General features: G+C 36.9%; 1 protein-coding gene across 2 annotated transcripts in view; it reads left to right on the top strand.

Annotated features, from left to right (window-relative positions):
• LOC134655917 (zinc finger protein GLI1-like) overlaps positions 1-26,280 on the top strand; it is a 264,248-nt gene that overhangs the window by 223,494 nt on the left and 14,474 nt on the right. The window contains exons 7-10 of one of the 2 annotated variants that reach the window (XM_063511421.1): positions 8,758-8,888; positions 14,535-14,579; positions 16,053-16,159; positions 19,012-19,164. In XM_063511421.1, the coding sequence (XP_063367491.1) occupies positions 8,758-8,888; positions 14,535-14,579; positions 16,053-16,159; positions 19,012-19,164 (436 nt within the window). The remainder of the gene's footprint in view (positions 1-8,757; positions 8,889-14,534; positions 14,580-16,052; positions 16,160-19,011; positions 19,165-26,280) is intronic. The other variant, XM_063511422.1, reaches the window with a different exon arrangement.

Below are 26,280 nucleotides of genomic sequence, written 5' to 3'. Positions count from 1 at the left end.
AGGACTGTAGAGACCCGACGACCTTCTCGTCCTTAGACGACCGTAAAAACCGGAAACAGTAAGCTAACACACGCTTTAGAGTGAAAAGCGAGGAGAACCTGTTTAGGACTTCGTCAGTTAAAGTAGGGTCGCTTGTAACGACTAAACTACAAATACGTTGTTCTTCAACGACACTATCGTTGTTTGGAGTATCCAAGGACGAGCAAGGCCAATCCTTTTCCTCCTTCCATAGCCAAGACGGGCCCTTCCACCAAATATCACACTCTACCAAATCTCCGGGCAGTAATCCCCTAGATCCTACATCAGCGGGGTTGTGGTGTGTACTGACGTGACGCCAGCGATCAGGAGCAACAATATCTTGGATATGGCTTACTCGATTAGCAACGAAAGTCTTCCAGCGCGATGGACACGACTGGATCCAAGCCAAAGTTACGCTGGAATCTGACCATGCGAATATCTCCTGGAAAACATGTAGAGGTTTTAATGCCTCTTGGACGGACTGCATCAGGTCTGCCAGCAACACGGCAGCCTGCAGTTCCAATCGAGGAATAGATAATTTACGCAAAGGCGCGACTTTAGATTTTGCACAGCAGAACTCAACAAATGTAGAGCCCTCTGTGGTGATGATACGACAGAAAACGACAGCAGCGTAACCACGCTCCGAGGCATCACAAAATCCATGCAATTGCAACGATAAAAACGAATGAATGATACGACGAGGAATGACAACTGATTTTAATGACGAAAGTTGATCTTTAAATTTCATCCATTCTGAGGCAATTGCTTCTGGCACATCGTCATCCCATTGAACCCCAGATGACCACAAAACCTGTATTAAATATTTAGCATGGAACGTGACAGGACATAAAAATCCTAACGGGTCATAGACTCGCGCTATGTTTGACAGAATTATACGTTTAGTACATCTTTCATCACGTGGTGATGCAACCTCAAATTGGAACGAGTCTGTTTGTGGACGCCAAGACAATCCTAATATTTTAAGCGATAAATCCGAGAGTTCATCGAAATGTTTAAAATCACTCGAGTATAATTCAGAGGATGGAAAATCAGCGATAAATTCTTTATGATTGGAGGTCCATTTTCTCAAATGAAACCCACCCGACGACAAAATTTCAGAGAGGTCTGATCTAATTTTTAAAGCCTGTTCAATGGAGTCGGCGCCTGTAACAACATCGTCGACATAGATGTCTCTACCAAGCACTCGCGACCCTTCCGGGTAGGAGGCAGCAGTATCTTCAGCTAGCTGCGCTATAGTTCGCAGAGCTTGATATGGAGCCGATTTTACACCGTAGGTTACTGTCCGCAGCCTATAATCCTTTATTGGGCCATCAGTCGAAGGACGCCAAAGAATCCGCTGATAATCTGCGTCCTCTTGCGACACGAGTATTTGACGATACATAGCTTTGATGTCACCCGTGAAAACTATTTTATGCCACCGAAATCTAGTTAGGACATCAAAAATGTTAGTTTGCAACTTAGGCCCTGCCAAGAGTGTATCATTGAGCGAAATTCCATTGCTGTCACGACAGCTTCCGTCAAAAACGGCCCTTAGAGGTGTCGTGACAGATTCTGGCCGCAAAACAGCATGATGTGGTATGTAATTAAATTTCCCGACACTAGAGGGAGGTGGCTCTACTTGCTCCATGTGACCGCTGGTCTCATACTCCTCCATAAATGAAGCATAAGCTTTACGAAAATCCGCATGCGTAGCTAGCTTGCGTTCTAACGAGAAAAGTCTTCGCATTGCAATTTCACGAGTATGCGAAAATGTGGGCTTATTCGTAGGATCGACAAACGACAAGGGTACCTCGAATCGGCCTTCACTCGTGCGACAAGATTTTGCAAGGAAGGTATCTTCACATAGTTGATCCTCTTTCGACAAAACAGGTTTACTAGGACTACTAATATTTTCCAACTCCCAGAACCTTTTTAGAGAATCATCCAACGACAACGACAAATTTGATTGTGAAGCATTCGACACGAAAAAACAATCCTTCCGACAACTTGTGAAGGATTGTGCATGACAATCATAACAATCACCCATCACCAGCCAACCAAAGACAGAGTTGACCCCTGCGGGTTGACCCGCCTCACCTTTCACTAATCCAGGTTGAAGTGCTGAGACCATCAGACCCACATTCATCAAAATATCTATAGGTCCTGGCTGACCAAATTGAGGATCGGCTAGGTCCAGATCCTTTAGGTGAGTCCACGTCGAAGTATCCAGTTCAACATGCGGCATATCCAAACAAATATTTGATAACACAAAGGCCTCGAACGAAAATTTATTGTTTCCTTTTGAAGGCAATACTTCACACACAACAGACCCAAGTGGGGCTGTTGATATGCTTTCAATACCATTGACAGATCGGTTACACTTAGCTATCGATAACCCAAGGCGGTCTGCACAACTCTTGGTTATGAAGTTACAAGCCGAAGCACAATCAAAAAGAATCCGAACGGGCACCAACTGTCCCGTGCAATCCCTAACACGAGCAAGGGCAGTAGAAAAGACTACTTGAGTATCATGAGTATACACCGATAATGTTGTCAACTGCGATGTAGGCTTTGAACCTTGACCACCTTCATCAACCTTTTCAAAGTGAAGTAATGGGTTGTGACGATAACTACATTTATCACAGCGAACAGTTGACTTACAATGCTTCATACTATGGGATGGCTTAAGGCACACAATACACAGTTTATTCTCTTTCACCTTGGAAAATCTATCAGTTGGCTTTAATTCTAGAAAACTGGGACATTTTCCCAGCTCATGGCCAGCAACCGCGCATACTGGACAATTTAACACAGTTGCTGAGGGCACAAGAAGTGAAGATTTATTTTTACTTTTATTACCACTTGACACAGCCCTAGCGTCCGCCACCTCCAAGGCACGGATCTGTTTCTCGACAAATTCTTGCAAATTTTCAAATTGAGGGATCTCGTTTGAGTTGAACTCAAGTAGGAAAGCCTCCCGTGTTGACTTATCTAATTTTCCCCATAATAAATGAAAGAGCATAAAGTTTTTGTCCGGTAAACCAAATCTGTCTAATACTTGTAACGTTTCTTTAAATATACGATTTAATTTTTCTAATTCAACTGCAGATTTAGATTTGACCTGATCGCAATGCAACATTTTTTCATAATAACCAAAAGCTATCTGTCGTTTCCTGTCATAATAATCATGCAGCGCATTGTAAGCGTCAATGTAACTTTCGTCCGAAATTGGGTAGTTCTTAATTAAATCTAATGCCTTACCTTGACATGATGTCAGCAGGTAATGGAGCTTTTCAATATTCGAAATGTTTCGTTTATGAATTAATGAATCAAACAATTCTTTAAATGACAACCAATTATGTAATTGACCGTCAAACGGTTTAATAACAATTTTAGGTAACTTGGCCGAATTGTTTTCACTTTTGAATAGTTTATGATCATTTTCATAACATGTTTTTATGGCAGGAACCAGTTTCCGTAACCTGGTCAAAACTGACTTTAATTTTTGTTCGAAATCGACAGTAACCGAAAACTCCGCATCCATGTCTTTCGTTTTAAGCATAATTGCCTTTTGAGCGCGATGAAAATCATTAATTATAGGATTTAAATCACTTTCACAATAACCTTCTAGATTTACAGAGTCATACAACAATTCTATCCGCATGACCGCGTAACTCCGCTCGACCATATCCATGTCCACATCTCTATTGTTTGCGTCACTGTCCGAAACCATTTTTCACGCAATAACCACTGTTTTTATCGAAAATACAACGAAAAAACGAAACGAAAAGCAAAAACAATGTTATTGTCGCGTACTTTGACAGTTGACACAAGTGACAGTGACAGTCAGGGGGGGGACACTAGGAATGTAGTTAACGTCAGTAAAGATGCAGGCGATTTCTATATTTTGCCCCCGACAACATACTATTGCGTAAAGTTGACTTCCGATTACACAAACTACGTCACCAGATGTCACTATAAAATTCATATAATTTTAGTGGCATTAATATTAAAATAAGTAATATTTTTAATTATTATAATTTTCAATTAATTTTGCGAAAAAATAAGAGTTTTGTTAAAATGTGATTTAATTATGCTGTTTGTTTATGCTGGCAACACTTGCATAACCGCCAAGACCATAGAGGTACAATCATAATTATATAGATGAAATGGGCGAGGAGCCAGTTGACCGAACGAGATGCACTTATAGAACTTTTAGTATGGAGTAGCAGAGAAAGCGCTTTTGAAATAACCCGACCAAATTACGTAGGTTATGTTTGGTAGGTTGTCAGGAACGTCAAAAAGTGTTTTTAATTTGGTCGCATCACGTATGTTCTGTCACTCACGGGCGCACGCGTATAGCTCATCTAAATATAATACTAGGTATATGGCCAAGACATGCAATTTTTTAGCTGTCACTGGAAGAGCGTAAATTAAAAATATTTTAGTGATGGTTGAGCCATTTTCTTCGTTATGGTTTGGTTATGGTGCTGGAGGAAATTAGATTATAGCCCGAATGAAAACACATGCCTGCCATGCCGTTGTGAAAACCTCCAGAAAGTGCGTTGAGTTCTGTGTTATTTTGTGCAATATGGACGCTATTTTAGAGTAAATTTATTTCGTGGTAGGTATCTAATAAGTACCGACTTTTGATAAGGCACGCCACTATCGATAAATCTGCTACAATGCCTAGACTATGTGCTTGTATTGTGCGTAGTAAATTATTCATATCTTCTTATTAACATGTATTTTCTTGTGTGTGAATGCTTTTTCACCACACTCGCTTTCTTTTCTATTGTTTACCTAAAATTGTACTTTCCTAGCGATAATGTGATGTAAAACATGTATGCAATAAACATATTGAATGTAATATTCTGTTTTTTTCTTTATTCCATTATTGATAACATTAACCTTTTCCACATAATGTTAGGTCTACTTGGGCGGTTTACAAGTACATTTGTTGTTTGATTTCTTGTAAATAATTAAAGGTTTTTGTTACAAGAAACCAAACAAAAAATGGACTTGTAAACCGCCCGAGTAGACCTAATATTATGTGGAACGAAAGTACACGTATGGATGCATATGTAGTTGTGCACGCACACAAACATACTTAGTATCGGCGGAGAATCAGAGATGGCTCTTTCAAATGAGTTTCCATAAAATGCTTCAAGAGGGCTCTCTTTACCTATATACTTACTTTACTCTTTGGTGACAGTTATCCGAATTGTTGCCACATGCACGAGACTACGATACGACCGAATGGATGAGCGGAATGATCTGTTACAATGTTGCCAACTAAAATTTTACTATTTTCTACTACTAAAGCCACTTCCTGTCAGCCATTAACCGAACTGAGAAAAATAAAGTTTACCCACAAGTTTATTACAAAAATATTACGACACGACAAATATGATATTTTAATGTAAAAATAGGTAACTTTTCAATGAATCCGGCCGAAGGAACAATGTTTAATCGAGAAATCGAAATGGAATAATATTAAGTGGACTGTATGAATTTACATTAAAGACGAAAATTTCTTTGCTATCAAATATTTCAGTATATCGAATTCACGAGAAATAACAACTTAGAACAGTGCACAATCACATACCTTTACGTTAATGATGGTGAAGGTTCGCGCTGGTTCAGGCTCGCTTCCCGAGGATTCCAAGGTGGCGGACAACGTGCGAGCTCGGCTTACCGTACCTTAACCTGGAATACCTCCCTGCAAGGCCTGCCACTTATCCACGCGCACAATGCAATTGGCACTTCTCTAAATTACTCCGAAAATACAGAATCTGACCGAAAGTTGGCTTTACAATAGTTTTTTCACAATTTTAACTTGGAGCAACGTACGTTCAGTCGTCCAATTAGAAAGTTAATGGCTGCCGGAAATGGTTAGTGTAGTGGCTAACCCTACCGGATGTCAAATCTAATATCAAGTCTAATAGAGATGTCACCCAAAACCGATATTCATACGAAAGTTGAACAACTACGATAGAGAGTTGTTTTTGATATCTTCAAATTTGTTCATCATTTTGATTAACATTGTTTTAACATCGCTTTTAAATTGTCCGTCCATGTTTTAATTTTTTTCAATAAACCGCGAGTGACAATTTGAATTGACGTACGCAGGGCGCGCTCAGCGGAAAAAAAAATCTTTTGGTTCGATGTACATTGCTGCTTTTCTTAGCGCAAAACTGCTCTTTGAGTGTTGCCCTACTTCAGTTTGCTTTACATTGCTACTGACAAGATTTGGTTGACGGACTATAAATAATAACTAGTTACTTATGTAAAAAACATTAAACCGAATAGAGTAATTTTACTTAAAAAAAATTGAAACCAGTTAAAAAAGATACATACTTACTCGGCTCGGCCACGAGTTATTTTAAATAAATGACACAACCAACTTTAACAAGTGACTATTCAAAGAATTAAGGAATCGAGTAATACTTGTATCACGAAGCTACCAAGTTCCCTTAAAAGTGTCGGTGACAAACTTCCATAACATTGTGTTTGCCCCAAACATCTTAAAGCAACTAGGTCGGGAGCACATTATGTTAATAACACGCATGGCAGAGGTGCCCATTAATATTCATGCGCGACGCTCGGGCGATTAAGTAGCCCTGTGCTCGGTAGATGTGTCAGCATAATCAGTATCGTGATTTCGTGTAAGCAAGCAGCGTAACTAAATAAGCATGTCACAAGCATTAAACGTAGTACTGCTACATTTTCATGGTATACCTGAAACATATGCTTAAGTTGATGGTGTGCATCGGTATACTGTACGTGCGACAACGTAAGAGAAGGTCACTTATTCTATATTGTTATCAACGATACCATATATACAATGCAGTCCAAGCATCTAGGAAAATCGGTCCCTACCACTGTCCCTACCTAAGTGATGACATTCGACAAAGTCCATCGGTACTGTAGCTAGACTAGGAAATACCTAAACGATACGTCAGAGGTAAATTTAAAACTTAATTTTACGTGATTAAGTCCCGTCGTTGTAAATAATAATAGGAAATACTTTTATATAGATTGCCCTCGGATGGTTTCAAATCATCTCAATCCATTTCGAAACTAACTCTAATTATCGTCCCGATTCGAACTTTAAGATTGGTACGTCAAATATTACGTCTAGATACACAGTTTTTGTTTGAAGAAACGTCACTTTTGACACTGACATATCTAATCCATATCATATCCAATCATATCTAGACGTAATATTTGACGTATCTTAAAGTTCGAATCGGGCCGTAAAACGTGTAGTTGAAGTTTTTATTAAACGTATTACAAATAATCTATAAAAGCCATTTTTATACCTAGGTACCACTAGAAGTTTATTTCGTATCGCGCATAAAACCATAACATAACATAAAGAAAAATATAATCACTAAAAGAACTAAGAAATACATTACAAATAATTCTTATTAAGTATATTAATCCTTAATGCACATTGGGGTTGCGCAAGGACCATAGATAATTCAAACCCTCTTGTGCATCACATTTACTTACTTTACTTACTTAAGTTACTTTGCGCTTTCTATTAGATACTAAGTTATATTTCATATCAATCAATTATTGTAATGTAAGTGAAACTTGTATCCGACGCTAAATTGGCAAATCGATAGTTTGGAGTTTTCTATATTTTCCCTTGAGGAATCCTCAAAGAATAACTCTATTTAAAGTTTCGACACATTTAGCTTTCATGGCTTTTTGTTTGCCGGGAACTCAATAGATAAACAAATGCGCTTTGCGTCTTTGCCTAAATATACTTTATAAAAACTTTATTAAAAGACTTTTACCGGTGTTTCACGAGAATTTTGTAATCGGATTTATACCGATGACAATGACATAGGTCTATTTTAAATAATAAGATGTTTGTGTACGTATTACAAAACGATGGAATCGAACATATTATACTTATAAATATGTGCCTTACATCTATACTCGTATTTAAATAAAACCTCCAAGCAAATAGCGCATGTAAGTTAACTTATAGCACAAACATGGATATGAAAGAAACGTCTACCAAAAAATAAACATTCATTTCGGAATATATAGAGATATATAACATATGCCTTACCATAAATTTAAAAAGGCCCTACACAAATGGCTCATACAAGAAAGATACTTCTGTAAGAGAATTTATAGATGATGATTAAGATTAATGTAATGAAATTAATGAACAACTATATTGAGAATCAAACCAATTTATGATTAATATAAGTAAATATAATTTAACATCAATACCTACGTAATATTAATAATTCCTATTTATTTCAATAATGATCCTATATTATTATGAAATTTTAGTTAATTATGAAAATAAAATTTTAATTATGTTATTTAATTGTGTGCACATGGACATTCTTGTATATAGGCATGGTTTTCTTTATTAGTGTTTAAGAAGTAAGCATATAAGTAAGCATATTTTAATATTCTTGCTTATAAAACTGTATTGTTTGCATGCTGTTTGTGGACAGCTGAATAAGGAGGAAAACAACAAACGTGAACATCTGTAACTGTACCCTTTTCACGCAAATAAATGATTTATAATTTATGATTTATGATTTTATAAACATGGTTAACTAATTTAACTATACCTACTGTTTATTTATTCTGGTATTCGGCTATATTAATCATCAACAGTGTGCAGGTACTCACCAAATGGATTAATCTTATCACATGCCTACTCATTCAAGTTGTTGATTGTGTTTTGTAACTTTGTTTCAGTAACGGGCACATGCTAACACACCGTAACAAGAAGCCGTACGAATGCAAAGCGGACGGGTGCGGCAAATCGTACTGCGATGCGAGATCCCTGCGCCGGCACACAGAGAACCACCACCAACCATCAGGCTCAAGTACGATGTTTATTCAATTCAGTAGTAGTAGTATACTTTATTGTACAAAAAGAAACATAAAACATTCACACAGAAAGAACACACATCATTAGTACAAAGGCGAACTTATCCCTTTCAGGGATCTCTTCCAGCTTCTTCTTCTTCTCTTCTCTTTCTTATTTATTTAAAAAACAACAATGGCCCATAATGGTTAGTAACAATTAAGATTAAAAACTAAGTGTTAGTGGACTTAGTGGAACCAAAACAGAAAGCGATTTACAACATAAACAGACAGCAATAACAATTTATCACCTAGTAGCGGTTATTAAAGGGGTCATTAATATAATTAACTTTTGAACCTGCGTCCAATTGTCTTCCGTTAAGAGAGATTTTCATCTTTATGTAATGAATCAAAGTCCTTGGTACAATCATTTACTTTTAATTTACTCCGACTAGTTACTTCTACGTACACTCTTAAACAATCTTAAGTTCACAAGCAGTAACCTTCGTGCTAAATTTAGTGTTACTCGTTCCAGCGCCGAGCGAGAATGAATCTTCCACCCCATGGTACATTATATTTATACTCTTTTATCATTACAATCTGCGGGTAGGAGGGAAGGGTCATTTTCGCGACGACCGACAGATTAATTAACAAATATTCGGGTATACACAGATCATATTTTTAATCACTACCTACTGAATACCATTATTTTAACTCGAAATCTTATGAAATATCACACTCGGCCATCCGACTGCGTGCTACCTCCGGTGCACGATCAACAATAATATCACACTCGGCCGTGTTGCCTAAATGCCTTTACAGTCCTATTTATCGCTTATTAATCGCTTTATTATTACTTACTTAATTTTACTACTTAATTTTACAGTGCATTGGTGTTAGCTGTAATGCTGTAAAATTTGTTTTCAATAAATATCAAATATCAAATATCAAATTTATTTTAGTTGAAGTCAGTTTATAGAATACTAATACTCTTCATTGTATACTTCATTAGCATTTATACTAAAAAGCATGTAAAGGTTCACGAAATACATGTACTTTATGAATATAATGTTTTTTGGGGAAGCTAATACGTAATTACATTAACAACTTAATCAGGCTTGTAATTAACAGTTGCAATGGGTGTACGATTACAATACTAGGCTACAAACTTGATGACAACTTCCACTCGTAAGATCCCTCTTGACCGTCGCCTTGACTCCCGCGGTCCTTCGTACGGGTCATCTGAGAGAGGCCACCGTCGTCTGCGCCCGCTGTTGTGACGACATCTGTCTTCAGGCACCTCACGCTCGGCTGTCGCAGTGTACCACGTCATCTGTCCACCGTCGCTGACCTCATTTTTTCCTGTAATTAAATTTCAGTGCGCTGTATGATTGTTTGTTAAAATTTATTTTCACCCTACACAGCATGCTTTTTCCTGTTTAAATTCTACGAACTCTCTAAACTGTCCAAACTCTCTTTATTAAACTCTTTAAACTCATTGAACAGACTCATTGAACAGACTCTTTAGTCTCATTGGACAGACTCGTTAGAATCATTGGACAGACTCGTTCGACTCATTGGACAGACTCGTTAGACTCATTAGACAGACTCGTTAGACTCATTGGACAGACTCGTTAGACTCATTGGACAGACTCGTTAGACTCATTGGACAGACTTGTTAGACTCATTGGACAGACTCGTTAGACTCATTGGACAGACTCGTTAGACTCATTGGACAGACTCGTTAGACTCATTGGACAGACTCGTTAGACTCATTGGACAGACTCGTTAGACTCATTGGACAGACTCGTTAGACTACTCGGACTACTCAGATCTATCAGACTACTCAGATCTATGGACTCTGGCAGCATACCTGCATATCTGCATTCATAACAGCACATCTACATGGCTGTAGACTATGAATGTAACAGCACATCTACATGGCTGTAGACTTTCTGGCAGCACACTACATGGCCGCACTCTTTAAAACCTTTAAACTCAACTCAAAACTCTTTAAACTTTAAAACCTTTAAACTCAACTCAAAACCCTTTAATATTTAAAACCTTTAAACTCAACTCAAAACTCTTTAAACTTTAAAACCTTTAAACTCAACTCAAAACTCTTTAAACTTTAAAACCTTTAAACTCAACTCAAAACTCTTTAAACTTTAAAACCTTTAAACTCAACTCAAAACTCTTTAAACTTTAAAATCATTAAACTCAAATCTTTAAACTCAAAACTCTTTAAAACCATTAAACTAATCTTTAAACTCAATACTTTAAAATCATTAAACTAATCTTTAAACTCAACACTTTAAAATCATTAAACTAATCTTTAAACTCAACTCTTTAAACTTTAAATCTTTAACTCAACTCTTTAAACTTTAAAATCTTTAACTCAACTCTGTAAACTTTAAAATCTTTAACTGAACTCTTTAAACTTTAAAATCTTTAACTGAACTCTTTAAACTTTAAAATCTTTAACTGAACTCTTTAAACTTTAAAATCTTTAACTCAACTCTTTAAACTTTAAAATATTTAACTCAACTCTTTAAACTTTAAAATCTTTAACTCAACTCTTTAAACTTTAAAATCTTTAACTCAACTCTTTAAACTTTAAAATCTTTAACTCAACTCTTTAAACTTTAAAATCTTTAACTCAAGTCTTTAAACTTTAAAATCTTTAACTCATCTCTTTAAACTTTAAAATCTTTAACTCAACTCTTAACTCAACTCTGCAGCACACCTACATGTCCGCACTTATAAGCAGCACACCTACATGTCCGCACTCATAAGCAGCACACCTACATGTCCGCACTCATAAGCAGCACACCTACATGTCCGCACTCATAAGCAGCACACCTACATGTCCGCACTCATAAGCAGCACACCTACATGTCCGCACTCATAAGCAGCACACCTACATGTCCGCACTCATAAGCAGCACACCTACATGTCCGCACTCATAAGCAGCACACCTACATGGATAACTGGCCATTAGATTTGGTTAAGTACACCACCTACATGGTGACTAACTTCACTATTACCCACCTACATACATAGGGAACTAGACGTTAGATCTGGTTATAGTACACCACCTACATGGTGACTAACTTCACTATTACCCACTTACATACATAGGTAACTAGACATTAGATCTGGTTATAGTACACCACCTACATGGTGACTAACTTCACTATTACCCACCTACATACATAGGTAACTAGACATTGGATCTGGTTATAGTACACCACCTACATGGTGACTAACTTCACTATTACCCACCTACATACATAGGTAACTAGACATTAGATCTGGTTATAGTACACCACCTACATGGTGACTAAATTCATTATTACCCACCTACATACATAGGTAACTAGACATTAGATCTGGTTAAGTACATCACCTACATGGTGCACATACATAACAGCCAATTCAACATTGAAATTTTAAATTTTAATTGTTGCTATCCAACCACCTACATGCCACTCATACATACTAATGACAACGTGTGATTAAGCCCTTGGGAGCTGACAGGTTAATAGAGTCCTTTTATTCATTTCGGGAACTAATCATGACTTTACTATTAGATCATTTAGCTCATACTATGTAATAGATTAAGTTCAGTATTCGAAACTCAAGTATAGGATGTAGGTACACGTGTTAGCAACACTAGCAATGTTTAAAAAAAACACAAATGAAATGTGGGTAAGGAATTATTTTGAATAAAAAAATATAACAGGCGGGTATTCTGGACAGGCAAGATGATCGAGGTGTAACGGCTGGTTCTTTGTTAAAATAATATACGTTTAATTAATTGGAAAAGCAAAATACATTGATTTACAAATCAAAGGCTGTATATATTTCTGGAAGCAGATGACCTTCTAATACACGTAAACACTTAATTTAACGACAGTACGTATTTTAACTAAATCTGCATAACAACCGAGCACGTTTATACTTAAAAACATACTACTACACTGTACAGCCTAATCGTAAGTATTCAAATTCTAAGACAACTTGTAACCACGGCCTAAAAATAACATGACTCTTGTAAAAAAAATAAGGTTTTCAACTCGCTCAATGCCTGTATCGATTTTGATTAGTAGCAGATTTATAAATTACGTAACACGTCTGCATTTGTTACTTCAACTTAACCATGATCGCGTATCTACATATTCTCAATCAGGCTTTAGATTATAAGCATTATTACAACTTAAAACTTACTACCACAACGTCCGAGTGTGGTGTGAACATGTATATGTATACTAGGTACTCACACGTTCTAGTCCTTTTATGGGCGCCGTTGACCACCACGTCTGACTTGTAATGAATCAAAGTCCTTGGTACAATCATTTACTTTTAATTTACTCCGACTAGTTACTTCTACGTACACTCTTAAACAATCTTAAGTTCACAAGCAGTAACCTTCGTGCTAAATTTAGTGTTACTCGTTCCAGCGCCGAGCGAGAATGAATCTTCCACCCCATGGTACATTATATTTATACTCTTTTATCATTACAATCTGCGGGTAGGAGGGAAGGGTCATTTTCGCGACGACCGACAGATTAATTAACAAATATTCGGGTATACACAGATCATATTTTTAATCACTACCTACTGAATACCATTATTTTAACTCGAAATCTTATGAAATATCACATTTATTTAAATCTAATATGTTAAGGTTGCGATATAGATTTAGCTGGGGTTTTATAAACTATGCTAGTCGCCGGCCTAGATTAATCCACGCAGAAGATGTAAAAAAATTATGGTTGAATATTAAAAAAAACTTTGTTATTGGAATTCTATACCATTTGAAGAATATAAATAAACGGACCTACCTGTAGCTGTTTTTAAGAAGTTATGGTAAATGGTCATTCTCAAAAAATATATCTGCGGTCTAATTGCCGCGACCCATACGAAACGTATGAAAAGAGTCGTGGCAATTAGAAGCAACCGCAGGCATATTATCAGAGAATGACCCAAATAAGGTCATTGCCCTTATCGTCCAATTATGAGTTGCCAACTTTGTCATGCAAATAAATATTTTAAAGTACCCTTACTGAAATGTATTGTATTTGTTTATATTGCTCCATACACTAATCTATTATCTATCTAATACCTTTAAACGAGCAATTCTTGTTTATTTATATATATATATATATATATATATATATTTCGGGGATCTCGGCAACGGCTCTAACGATTTCGATGAAATTTACTATATGGGGGTTTTCGGGGGCGAGAAATTGATCTAGCTAGGTCTTATCTCTGGGAAAACGCGCATTTTCGAGTTTTTATATGTTTTCCGAGCGAAGCTCGGTCACCCAGATATTTTATACCTTTAAACGAGCAATTCTTGTTTATATATATATATATATATATATATATTTCGGGAATCTCGGAAACGGCTCTAACGATTTCGATGAAATTTGCTATATGGGGGTTTTCGGGGGCGAAAAATCGATCTAGCTAGGTCTTATCTCTAAGAAAACGCGCATTTCCGAGTTATTATTATGTTTTCCGAGCGAAGCTCGGTCACCCAGATATTCTATATTAATTGCGAGCATGATCATAACATTTCTTATTTATGAAAACAAGTAATATGCGAAAATTAAATATTTACTTTAATACTAAAAATATCCATTGCTTTTTGACAGAAACCTTATCATCCAGTGAATCATCACAATCAGTAGTAAAAAATCGTAAGTACTAACTACTTTTTTAATAAACATTACCACATAAATAGAGTACATGATTTTTTAACGATTTCTTATTTTAATAGTGTAATATCTCGATGAGCTATGATGCCGGTTGTCAATATCACTTTGCAAGCTTGACAGCGATATAATTATGCACGTGCAACAGAGATATAGTTCGTTTTTTTTAGCATTAGAAATAAGGTAAACAATCTTGATGTGTCTTTTAATTGAAAACACATTTTAAAAATAAGTTACGGTAAATATGTAACAATTATGAATCTAATACAATCTTTTATAGTCTTCTGCTTTTATAAGTAATAGTTATTGATTTTTAAAAAGTGTTTTTCAATTAAAAGACGTCAAAATCGCTTACTTTCTTTCAAGTTCTTTCTAATGCTAAAAAAAAACGAAGTATAGCAACAATTGAGTCAACGTACGAAAATCTATGTGGAAAGCGTCTCTTCTTTATTTAACAGAAGTTTAAGAAATTATTTTGAAAAGCATTCATTTCTGATTTAATAAAAACTTATTCCTACTATGAGCACTAGGTGACAACATATACACACTTATGTAAATATATACATAGGTAGATTATCGCACTTATAAAGATGCATAACGCATTCTCATTTAAATACAAAGAAAACATTGACAACTCATAAACGAATATTGGTGCTTGTCGCAGAAATGTATCTCCTGTACCAGAATCAGAACCTAGGACTCCCTACCAACAGCTTAGTTCGTACTCACTACTATACTCGTAATATATGGAATCTCGTACAATCCGACTAACTCGAATATTCATCAACCAACAGTAATTCGTAGCATATCGTAAGGTTAAGGTCAGATTGGGCGCATGGTTGTACAAGATTAATATTTGGAAGGCATACGTGTATAAATGCATGGTTGTTGTATGCACAAGGCACCAAGCAATCAAGGTGCAATCTCCCGGTGCGACTAACTGGATATTGTATAATCTACGCAAACCTGATGACGTGTGAATATCTACATAGTATTATATGCTAGATATTCTGTGCTGAACTGGAATAACATGATTGCTTTAACTTGAAGTACAATTCCTTAGATTTCCCTTGCGTTGAATGACATTATATAATATATTGAGTGATAGAAAGCCGCGGCAGGGACTCAGTCTTAGGGCCACCCCACATCTAGCGGCTTTCGAGCGTCGGCGTCTGGTCAGCGCTATGGAAAATGACGTCGCTGCGCAGTTGCGTCGACGTTGCCTCGACGTTGCGTCGAGCAGCGGCCATAAAGTTGTAGACGCCGACGCTCGAAAGACGCTAGATGTGGGGTGGCCGTTAGAGATTGTGCGTTCTAAAACACTGTAGTTAGTAGTGGGTACTATGGAACAAACGCTATCTTTTTCGATTTATCGTGACTTTTTTGTCATTAGAATATTATATTATTTACTATGTTACGTAACCTACTTTCTTTGTTAAGACTGAAAATGGATTGCAGGTTCGAACAACACTGTCGCAAGCGCACCGAGCGCCGAGCGCGAGTCCGCCTCCCAGCGGCTGGCGTCACCGGCGTCACCACCTAGAAACTACCCGCCGCACTCAGATGTAAGTAGGGTTTGCACGACGGATTCGAAATGTATGGGAATATTTTTCGGATCCGGATCCAGATCCGGATAATTTCATACATTTCGGATCCGGATTGCAAACCCTAGATGTACGTTACCTGACAGTTTCGTCCATGTAGTGTGCGAACACGGTCAAAAAATGCCAATGTTTTACGAAAAAAAAAATCGCTCTTGTCTTAGCCCTGATGTCGAGTTACGGAAAATGCCCAGAAGCACTATCTACTTATTCACTATTTTTAAGGAATTATTTCTAAATAAATAACTACACTAATTCTGCCCCATTCATACAAAGATGTCGATTCAGTTTGCTCGTAGATACCAATTATGTAAATTAAGCGAAACTCACACTTAGTGGAGACTTAAGTACCAAGATTAAAACTAAGTTACGATTTAAGTGCCTAAGTTTTGTACGTGAATTGTGTCGCTAAGCTAATCTCTAGCGCAGTATGAAACCATGCATCTGCTGCACCTTTTTAAAACGTGAACGTCCGGGAACGTAAGTAGATTACTGCTGGCACACTTCCAGGGGCGATGTGTAAAAACTCTGCCACCCTTATTAATTAACCAATTACCCCAAATCCGCGTCGTGTGCTCTTTTCATTTTACGAGGACGTTTTGCCAGGAAAGGTACATCCAATGAATGACTTTAAAATGCTCGTATCACCTCAAATAAAGACAGGATTTCCACAATAAGACAATTGGTTAGAAGTCGATGCCTTAATCTAAATAAAAGCGTAAACTTTTATTTCAGACTTAAAAAATATGTTTTTTTAAGAAGTGTAAACAAATTACTTACTTGTATTATAACCACAATATTCTAGCACTATTGCAATAGGTAGTTATTTACAATACAAGTGCGGAAAAGAGGAAATTCGAAACGAGTGGCGATAAATTAAAACACGACCGAAGGGAGTGTTTTAAATCGACACGAGTTGCGAATTACCTATTCGCACGTGTATAGTACAACGTTTTACAGTACATATGGCCCTTTAAACTTTTGACATCGGGATCGGGACTCTAGTGCGGGAAAATAGGACCATATGTATACTGTAAATGCCATTTTCACGAAGACCATATGTATTATTATAGGGTTTAATCCTAAAAATACTTAAATATGAGATACACAAGTAGGTACTAATTTATAAATGTTATAATTTTTATTTTGTGTATTGCTCGGTCAAAAGGTAAGTAAATTAATGAAATTTAGCATAGGTAGGTACAGATAGTTTATAATTTATTTTTTACCAATGTATGAGTAAACAGACTATGTCATTTATATAATGGTGCTCCCTGCAGTTATATGGCGGTATATAACTGCCAGGACCACCATAATCTTATTCAAACTCCAAAATAATGATTATTGCTTACAGACGAGTCAAATTCGAAAAGATTAATGCTTTCGGCACTTTTAGAGTCCTTTGTAAATTTGTTTTAAGCAAAGCAATGGATTAATTTTTAATTTTCAGAGTTTTAATAAACCGTGACTTTGTTTAGGAAAATTAATTAGAACAATCCAACCCGGATGGATAAATTATTTTCACGTTTGGTTAGGTTAACGTTTTAACCCTTTTCCAGGCCGCACCAATCTACAAAGTTTTCCCAAAAAAATCCAAATATATTCCAAACCCGCTTTGGTGATTCATTTGAAGACAAGTCACATTCCCCGAAAGTGAATTTTAAATCGAACCTTAATTTGACTAAAATTGAAATTCGACTGGCACGTATGTGGTCTAAATCCTAATATGCCTGGAAAGGGGATAAATGTGGTGTCAGTAATAACGTTAAAAATTATACCATGTCAGTAGTCAATTGTCAATTTAGAACGACATAAATTACTTACCGCACAGTTGGCATTAACGAGTGTTCGTAGAACGTGTGTGCTTTCACCCTTTAGATAGCTCGTGACAAGGCAAACATTTATATATGTAGGCATGGACAACAAAAGTCAATTTTGAATAACCTTTATTAAGTAGATATCTATTTTAGGACACATAACAAACGACAGTGACATTCAAAACCTCAGCTTCAGTCAATTGTTTACCGTATTCCCGCGCAGTCAAGTTTTAGGTAATCGATTTTCCAATGTAACTTACAGTTGCTATGCGAGTTGGAGCAGATATGTTCGCCGCTGGCGTCGCTATCTTTAAGTATAGCGGTCCTTATGTTAATAAAGATGTTTACAATTTAAGACTAATTCATTATTCAAATTTCACAGCGAATTAATGTATATCGCTGTACGACTCCGTACATTATGCGGTCACTCTGACTCTGACTGATTGTCGAAAGTTGATGTTTGACAATTCAGTTAAGTACCACAAAATATATAGCGCCGTCTTCTACGACTCAAACTCGGAGCACGATTTTTCTTAGACTGTACACATCTTAAATACCTACACTAATGAGTTATACACCAATGAGTTTTTGATGTCAGTTGAAGATTTAACTGTCATAAGCCTGTTTTTAGGGTTCCGTACCCAAAGGGTAAAAACGGGACCCTATTACTAAGACTCCGCTGTCCGTCCGTCCGTCCGTCCGTTCGTCCGTCACCAGGCTGTATCTCACGAACCGTGATAGCTAGACAGTTGAAATTTTCACAGATGATGTATTTCTGTTGCCGCTATAACAACAAATACTAAAAACAGAATAAAATAAAGATTTAAGTGGGGCTCCCATACAACAAACGTGATTTTTGACCGAAGTTAAGCAACGTCGGGCGGGGTCAGTACTTGGATGGGTGACCGTTTTTTTGCTTGTTTTGCTCTATTTTTTGTTGATGGTGCGGAACCCTCCGTGCGCGAGTCCGACTCGCACCTGGCTGTTTTTTTTTCACAGTCAAGCAACTCCGGGTCCGAGAAGTCGACGAGCAGTCGGAGCGGCAGCCGCGGCGGCAGCGACAGCAGCCCGCCGGGCACGCCGCCCGCGCCGCCGACGCCACCCTCGCGGACCAAGCTGACCAAGCCTCCAACCAAACCTAAGACAACAACCGTAAGTTTACTCGTATCTGTAGGAGACACGGAATACCATCTCAGGGCCCGATTCGGATTATGAAATAGACATCTATTAGATATCTTTTAGACATCACCAAGATACGATAACGATATGTTTAAGATCTAACCTGTCAAATTTGACATTTGCGCGATTCTGGAGATACTCTTGAACGATTTCCACAGGATATGACTTAGAGATCCAATTCACATCTAATAGATATCTAACTCTATCTAACGTAAAAGTGACATTGGTTGCCCGAATTGCGCTGCAAAAGAGAACTAGTTGATATCTAAACTATAACTTATATAGAATGGATCTAGTACTTGTCGTCTCTTGTGAATATCTTGAAGTTCGAATACGGCAGTCACTCTAATTTAAATTTCCTAAATGAGGAAGGAAACTTCTATGAAATAAGACTGTTTTCTTGGAAAGAACCGATTTATTAATTTATTTAATCAAATGGCATAAAAAAATCATAAATAAATCGAAAATATAGCAGGTGTGTCACAAGTTTATATCCAAGGTTCTCAGCCTCACATGGAGCTCAAAGTCAGCGGGGTACAATTCCAGTAGTTTAAACACTTATATTTATCAATTAGTATTGGAAGCGATGTCATCTTGATGTAATAGTAAATTACAATACCTAGGGAGGTGAATTCGTGAATGCTCCAGATCGCAGGTGTTTGTGGCCCAAACCTAAGGTGCGGGCCATAAATATGCGACCTGGGGCTTTACGAATTACCGCCCGTGGTTTGTCTAAAGTTTTACGTCTTGCCTTGGCCAGGAAGTGAGATTTTCTCCTCACGTAGGCAACCGAACTTCATATATTTTCCTTACTGCAATTCTTTGAGGCCGCCTGTTGTTTACCTCTTCCGTTATGTGTAATGCTTTTGTCTTTTGTATATTTATGTTGACGTTGTGAAAAAAAACATAGTACAGCAGACAACACTGCAGTTAAAATGTCAAAAAACCTGCTTCTGGACCTCGATAAAAATAATTAACAGGCCAATTCGTGCGTTTCGCTCGCACTACTACATATACAGACAAATACGAGCAAAATGCACCATAACTGAACGACATCATTTTGATGTCAGTGTACGATCGAACTAACCTGTAAGTCCAATACTATTTTATACAGTACCTATCAGTATTAGGATTAGGTAACATTTGAAATATCAGGTGGGCTTATTGCAAGGGCATATAGAATTACAAAAGCAAACCCCACCCCAACGAACGGTTTTTCATAGGTAACGCAACACTCGCTTTGTTCTGCCGAAACGTGGAGGGCTTGCATTCTATGCCCGCTGTAGCAGACGCAGTGTAACGAGGAGGGTTTTGATTACTATCGATGATATTTTAGAGCTTTGCTATCGAACTAACAATTTGCAGCTTCCAAGTTCAATTATTTATTTATGGACTTTATTTTTACTAATAGTTACGAGTACGTACCTATCGCAATTGTTTTATTTCATTGATTCGTTTCATAATAATCATAATGTAATAATAGTTTGATCTGCGACAGTGCTTGGTGCTGCGGAACGTTTATTTTTTGACGTCCTCGGCGAACTGTTTTTGTTATTGTTTAATACAATTCATACAACCTAAAGAACCTCAGAAAAATTAAGACATTATAGGTATTATAACTAACCTTATAACTGAACAATTCTCTGCAACATTTTCCCTGAATAATGTGAAATAAATTAGCCGAAATGAATATAGGTCAACTTTTGTGATATTCAAATAACGGAAGAGGAAGTTCTTGGCAAAATTAGTGGCTTGCCCTGCAGCGTTACTCATTATTTTATGTTTACAGAGGATTCTGACCTCATTATTCGTTTTCTTAAGAATTATTACTGCCGTACCTAACTAAATCGTGTTTTCGCCACTCCCAATAAAGAGGAGGCTATCAATTATTTTGTACCTAACTAACGCTATACATACTTAACAAAAGTAAAGAAGCTGATAAGAGTTTGTGATCTGCGCTCTGTGATTGAGCTAACAAACGTAGCTTAGCTACGTCAGCTGAAGCGTAGCTGCTCTGTAAACTTCTACACCCGTAGCGGCTGCCTGCCTATAGTTGACTTTAATAGCAACGCAACCGTTGTTACGCCAACACAGCACTTGGTCATATATTTCTGTAAACGCTATTTGGTGTATAATTAACTTACTTGAAACTTTTTTATGGTGAACCTAATTCGTTTTTTAGGGTTCCTTAGTCAACTAGGAACCCTTATAGTTTCGCCATGTCCGTCTGTTTGTCCGTCGACGGCTTTGCTCCGGGGTCGTTTTGCGTGGATACCATAAATAAGTCATGGCGACCAAGCGGTAAAATGAAAACTACAATAACATTATTTGTAGGGTACCTCCCCTACACGTAATTTTTATTTTGTTTTTTTTTTAGCTTAATTCTATGGGGTGGCGTTCGATAGATATTTCTCAATCCATTATTCAATGGGTTCAGATTGTACCCTTATCTAACAACCACTCCTGTGTTATAAAACAATTACCTAAACAAGCTTTTAAACACAGGAAACATATTTTTTCGTTTTAGAATATGTTTATGACCCATTATGGGAATTGGTCAGACGAAGATTTTCATTAACTTACGATATAAGTATTTCGCACCGTAAAGATAAATTCTCCTCCCTATTTTATAACGATTCCCACATTCGATCATCGACAAGTTCTCGAGCGATAAACATAATTATCTATTCTAGTTTGATAGCTATTCAGTGACCGACTCCCTTCTATTCGCAACACGTCTGCGGGCCGGGACAGGTGCACGCACCGGCTCCCACGATGAGGCTCAGTTTCGCGACCCACCCCGTACCACAATCCCTCAGCGATAACATAATAAACCACTCTTATTTACAATCAGTGCTATTTGGGAGATACTCGAAGGGTAATTTGGAGTGCGCAGTACGGGGGCCGTGCTCTGTTGAATTATTAAACCCTTACAAAGGCTGATGAATGGGCGATTTAATTCGGTGGACGTTTTGCGCTGGCCGATCCGCGATGTATCGGTATTAACATAAGAATCCGCAGGCCCGTTCCCACGGCCCATTCTATTGTTTTCTCTCAATGCTAGAGTATTAATAATTCTGCTCGCATTTTGCCCCTCGTTTTATAATAATGGACGATTATTTTCTAGTAATGGCAGAACAGTTGCGAGACTGGAAACATGCCTCGCTAATTGCAACGATAGTAATTATTTAAATATAAAAAGAGCAATCGTTGCTTTAAGTTATTTAGCTAATATTTGTATTTGAACTGTACTCTACTTATTATAAATTGTGCACTCCTCGACTGATAGTTTTTCTGAGCAAGTGGAATTTAATCCTAAAACAGTTATCCATATATGACATTGACTTTCTGCCGTATTCGAACTTCAAGATATTCACAAGAGACGACACGTACTAGATCCATTCTAGATACGTTATAGTTTAAGATTTTAACTAGTTCTCTTTTGCAGCGCAATTCGGACAACCAATGTCACTTTTACGTTAGATAGTGTTAGATATCTATTAGATTTGAATTGGATCTCTAAGTCATATCTTGTGGAAATCGTTCAAGAGTATCTCCAGAATCGCGGAAATGTCAAATTTGACAGGTTAGATCCTAAAAATATCGTTATCGCATCTTGGTGATGTCTAAAAGATATCTATTAGATGTCTATTTCAAAATCCGAATCGGGCCCTTTATTTATAGCTGATAGGTAAGTAATAGATTTGTCTTAAACTCATTCAAAGCGAGTCTATTTTTCGCCAAGCTACTACCTGTACCTTCACAAGTGGCTTTGTACAGTCAACCATGCATGACAAACTAACATTATAAATAAATTTGTTAGGCCTTATTTCTGTTTGTCAAATTCTATCGTAGCATAGAGTTTGAAAATGTACATTGTTTATACTCTTTGAAGCTAACATTTTCATTTCATCCCTATTTAATTAACACGCGCACAATATTAATTTAACATGCACATAACTACCGCCAGTCCATCGCTAGTCTATTTACACGCATTACCAGCGTTACGAGAGCCCCGTTTTCGTTAACATGAATTAATACCACTGGTGATTTCATTAGGGGAGAAAATTGCGGGGGATCAGTGTTAAATGGGTAGGGAAGCATGGCGGCTGGCTTTATTAAAAGCACTCAGTTTGATCGGGCCCTGATTTGACGTCACCTGCAGGAAGCAATATAGCCCCAACAAACACAGGCTCATAATTACAACCTCCGAACAGGTTTTGTTCGCCATGTATTGACAGCGGAATTCCTTTGAAATCCGTTGTAGCTTTGTGCGACTTTATTATTGAATTCGATATGTGGTGAATTTGTGTCTCTCCGTCATTTGTTGTCATATGCCTTGGGGGATTAATACGTGTGGCTGTGAATGCTCATTTCGTTTACAATCGAAATATTACTGGATTTAACTTTGTTTGCAGGATTAAAATGTTAACGGTGTTTCAATCAACTTGCCCGTGAAATGCATGCTTTGTAGGCTAAGTATCTACTTTTTTTTCTACCGGTTTGGAATAGATTATGTATTTTATACAAAACCAAACATTCACTACAGTTTAACAAATCAATAACAAGTAATTGCTATTGTCCGATACCTTGCGGGAAATAAATCGTAAATATCCGTAATAGGGATGATGACACATGTTGAATTTTATAACAAAATCTAGTAAAATAGATAGCAAACGAGCAATTTATCACAATAATCTGGATATTAAAATAAAATATTGAAAATTACAAAATTACAGGACCTGAAAGTTTCAAAATTTAAGTTTTTTTTAACTTCCAAAAACGATAAAAGTAAGGATACCATTCGATTCCTTACATTTCATCCAAAAAAATATTGTATGGCAACTATATACATAAACGCAATATTTCACCGACAAAAACGCAATTTTCTTGTTTTGTCCATACTACAAGATGGGCGATGACGTCACGGCCCCTGGCCGTTTTGTATAGGGCGTTTCGCGAGTGAAGTGCGACTGTCGGACTTTGACTACAATTTCTGACTTTTGTGTTACTTTACTGCAATAGGTCCCATATAGACATTTGATCCTAAAAACAAACCCGATCGATTGATACCATAAAAAAAATTAGTCATGTAGCCTATTACGCCTTTATAAGGCAGAGGGAAAATATTTCCCACCTGATTTTGAACTTTATTTCAAATTAAGTGATAGGGTTTAATTTTGCATAATTTCTGACACCCTTATACCTTATAATTATATAGGGTTGAATATTTGATAAAATGTTGAGCACCGCGTCAAGTTAACATGATACAGAATAAAGTTTCCTTTGCAACAGAAATAGAAATATACATACACGACTACACGTGCATAGTTGATTACAGGTAAAACTTGTATTACAAATATTGCTTTGAATATGTTTCCGTACTCCTTTCCTGCTATTTCGATTACCTCATTGGCTCTATTTAAATAGGTACCTACCGTTCTCTATTTGTATTTCATGAGATCTTTGAATTCTCAAAGTCAACTTTCAATACTCAGATATTATGCCAATATTGGAATATTCTTAATGAGAGCTTCTCGGTCAGTGTATATACGTAAGGATGGCCCCTGCAATTCTCGCCACGCCCGCAAATTGTATTTGTCCTCCGCGGAGCGACTTCTCACCTCGTCCTGTCGGCGCTTGCTCGGAATATAAGATTCGTTTCTTTATTATGTAGTATTTTCCAATTTGCTTGGCCACTTGAGGAAATGGAATTAAATTCGCTTTTAACATTGTTCCTTTAAAGAATTTCTACTTAATTAGCTTGTTCTTCCTTTTTTATGAATTTATTTAAACGGGAGAATGATTTATTTCTGTGTTGATAAATAAAAATATACCAGTTATTACTAGAATCAACTCGGTATGCGTGAAACCTCAAACCATTTTTAATGTAAAAGATTTTTCTATGAACCTGACTAGTACACAGTTAGTTTGAAACTGTTAAATACCTACTCGGAATTTTAATAAGGCCTCGAGTCAAAATATGTCCATAGATACCTGTATCAGCGGGCTATATGACTATGCATACATTTATGAAATGGTCACGTCACGCTTTTCCCTTTGGTCACCCCCTATACCTACACCTATAAAATCCATAAGACCGCATGAAATTTTTTAGTTCCAAAACTCATGCGCCTTTCCAGGGGATGATGCCACACAAATATTTGTTAGTTTCGTGGTTCGTAGCTACAGAGATTCGCGTCTCTTTGTGGGCCGCCGCTCTGCAAAACTCAACTCTGCTTCAAATTCGATTCTTTTCAACTGTCACAGCCGTGAATATTTTGTAGCTATTTCGTATTTTTCAACAGAAAGAAAATAAGTTAAAAGTTCTTTGTGTTTTAATATAATTCTGTTACAATAAGAATGTTTAGGTACGAGTAATACTTTCTTTTTTCGTATTGCTTTTTTGTTGTTGTTGTTTTTTTATTCAATGGTATCCATCTAATTGAAGATACGAATGTTACACGCAATTTATGGTTTATTTAAATCAATTCAATTGATCAAATTCCTTGTCTCATTCTGAATATCAAAGTAAATAAATATGAATTTTGTCAAAAAAGAGGTAACGCGAAAGTGTATAATATAGGTCAGGTACCTATCATAAAAATTAAATTAGTAAAAAGGATTAATGTGTCTTAAACTAGTTCGGATCTTCACGCAAGGGGTGCCTGGGCCCATCCATTAATAATGTAGGGTAACAACGACGCAGGTGGCGCGTGAGCGGGTAAACGTCGCGATGCATAATTGAGGACGTGTTCCTACCGCCGTTACGTGACTCTCACAGTCTCAGTCCATCATCTCAACGAAAATACCCAATTACTAATACCAGACTAGATATTTTATTAAAGTTATTAGCGACTAATTTAAACAAATCTTTAATTTCATTCTGATGTGATATTGATTTTTTTACCCGACTATGTACGTAAGGTACCCACCGTTGCATCAAAATTACAAAGCTGGTTTTGTTGAATGAACTGTCCATTGATTCGTTTTATGACTAAGGTGATAGTTATATGCACTATTTTAGCTAAATTTGAAAGAGAAAGAGGATTGTTTTACGAAAATAACCGTAGGTTAAAGTTTTTCAAA

This window comes from Cydia amplana, chromosome 17 (genome assembly GCF_948474715.1).
Source record: "Cydia amplana chromosome 17, ilCydAmpl1.1, whole genome shotgun sequence".
Classification (NCBI taxonomy): domain Eukaryota; kingdom Metazoa; phylum Arthropoda; class Insecta; order Lepidoptera; family Tortricidae; genus Cydia; species Cydia amplana.
Note: the sequence above shows the minus strand (reverse complement) of the source record. Positions and strands in the feature narration are given on the sequence as shown.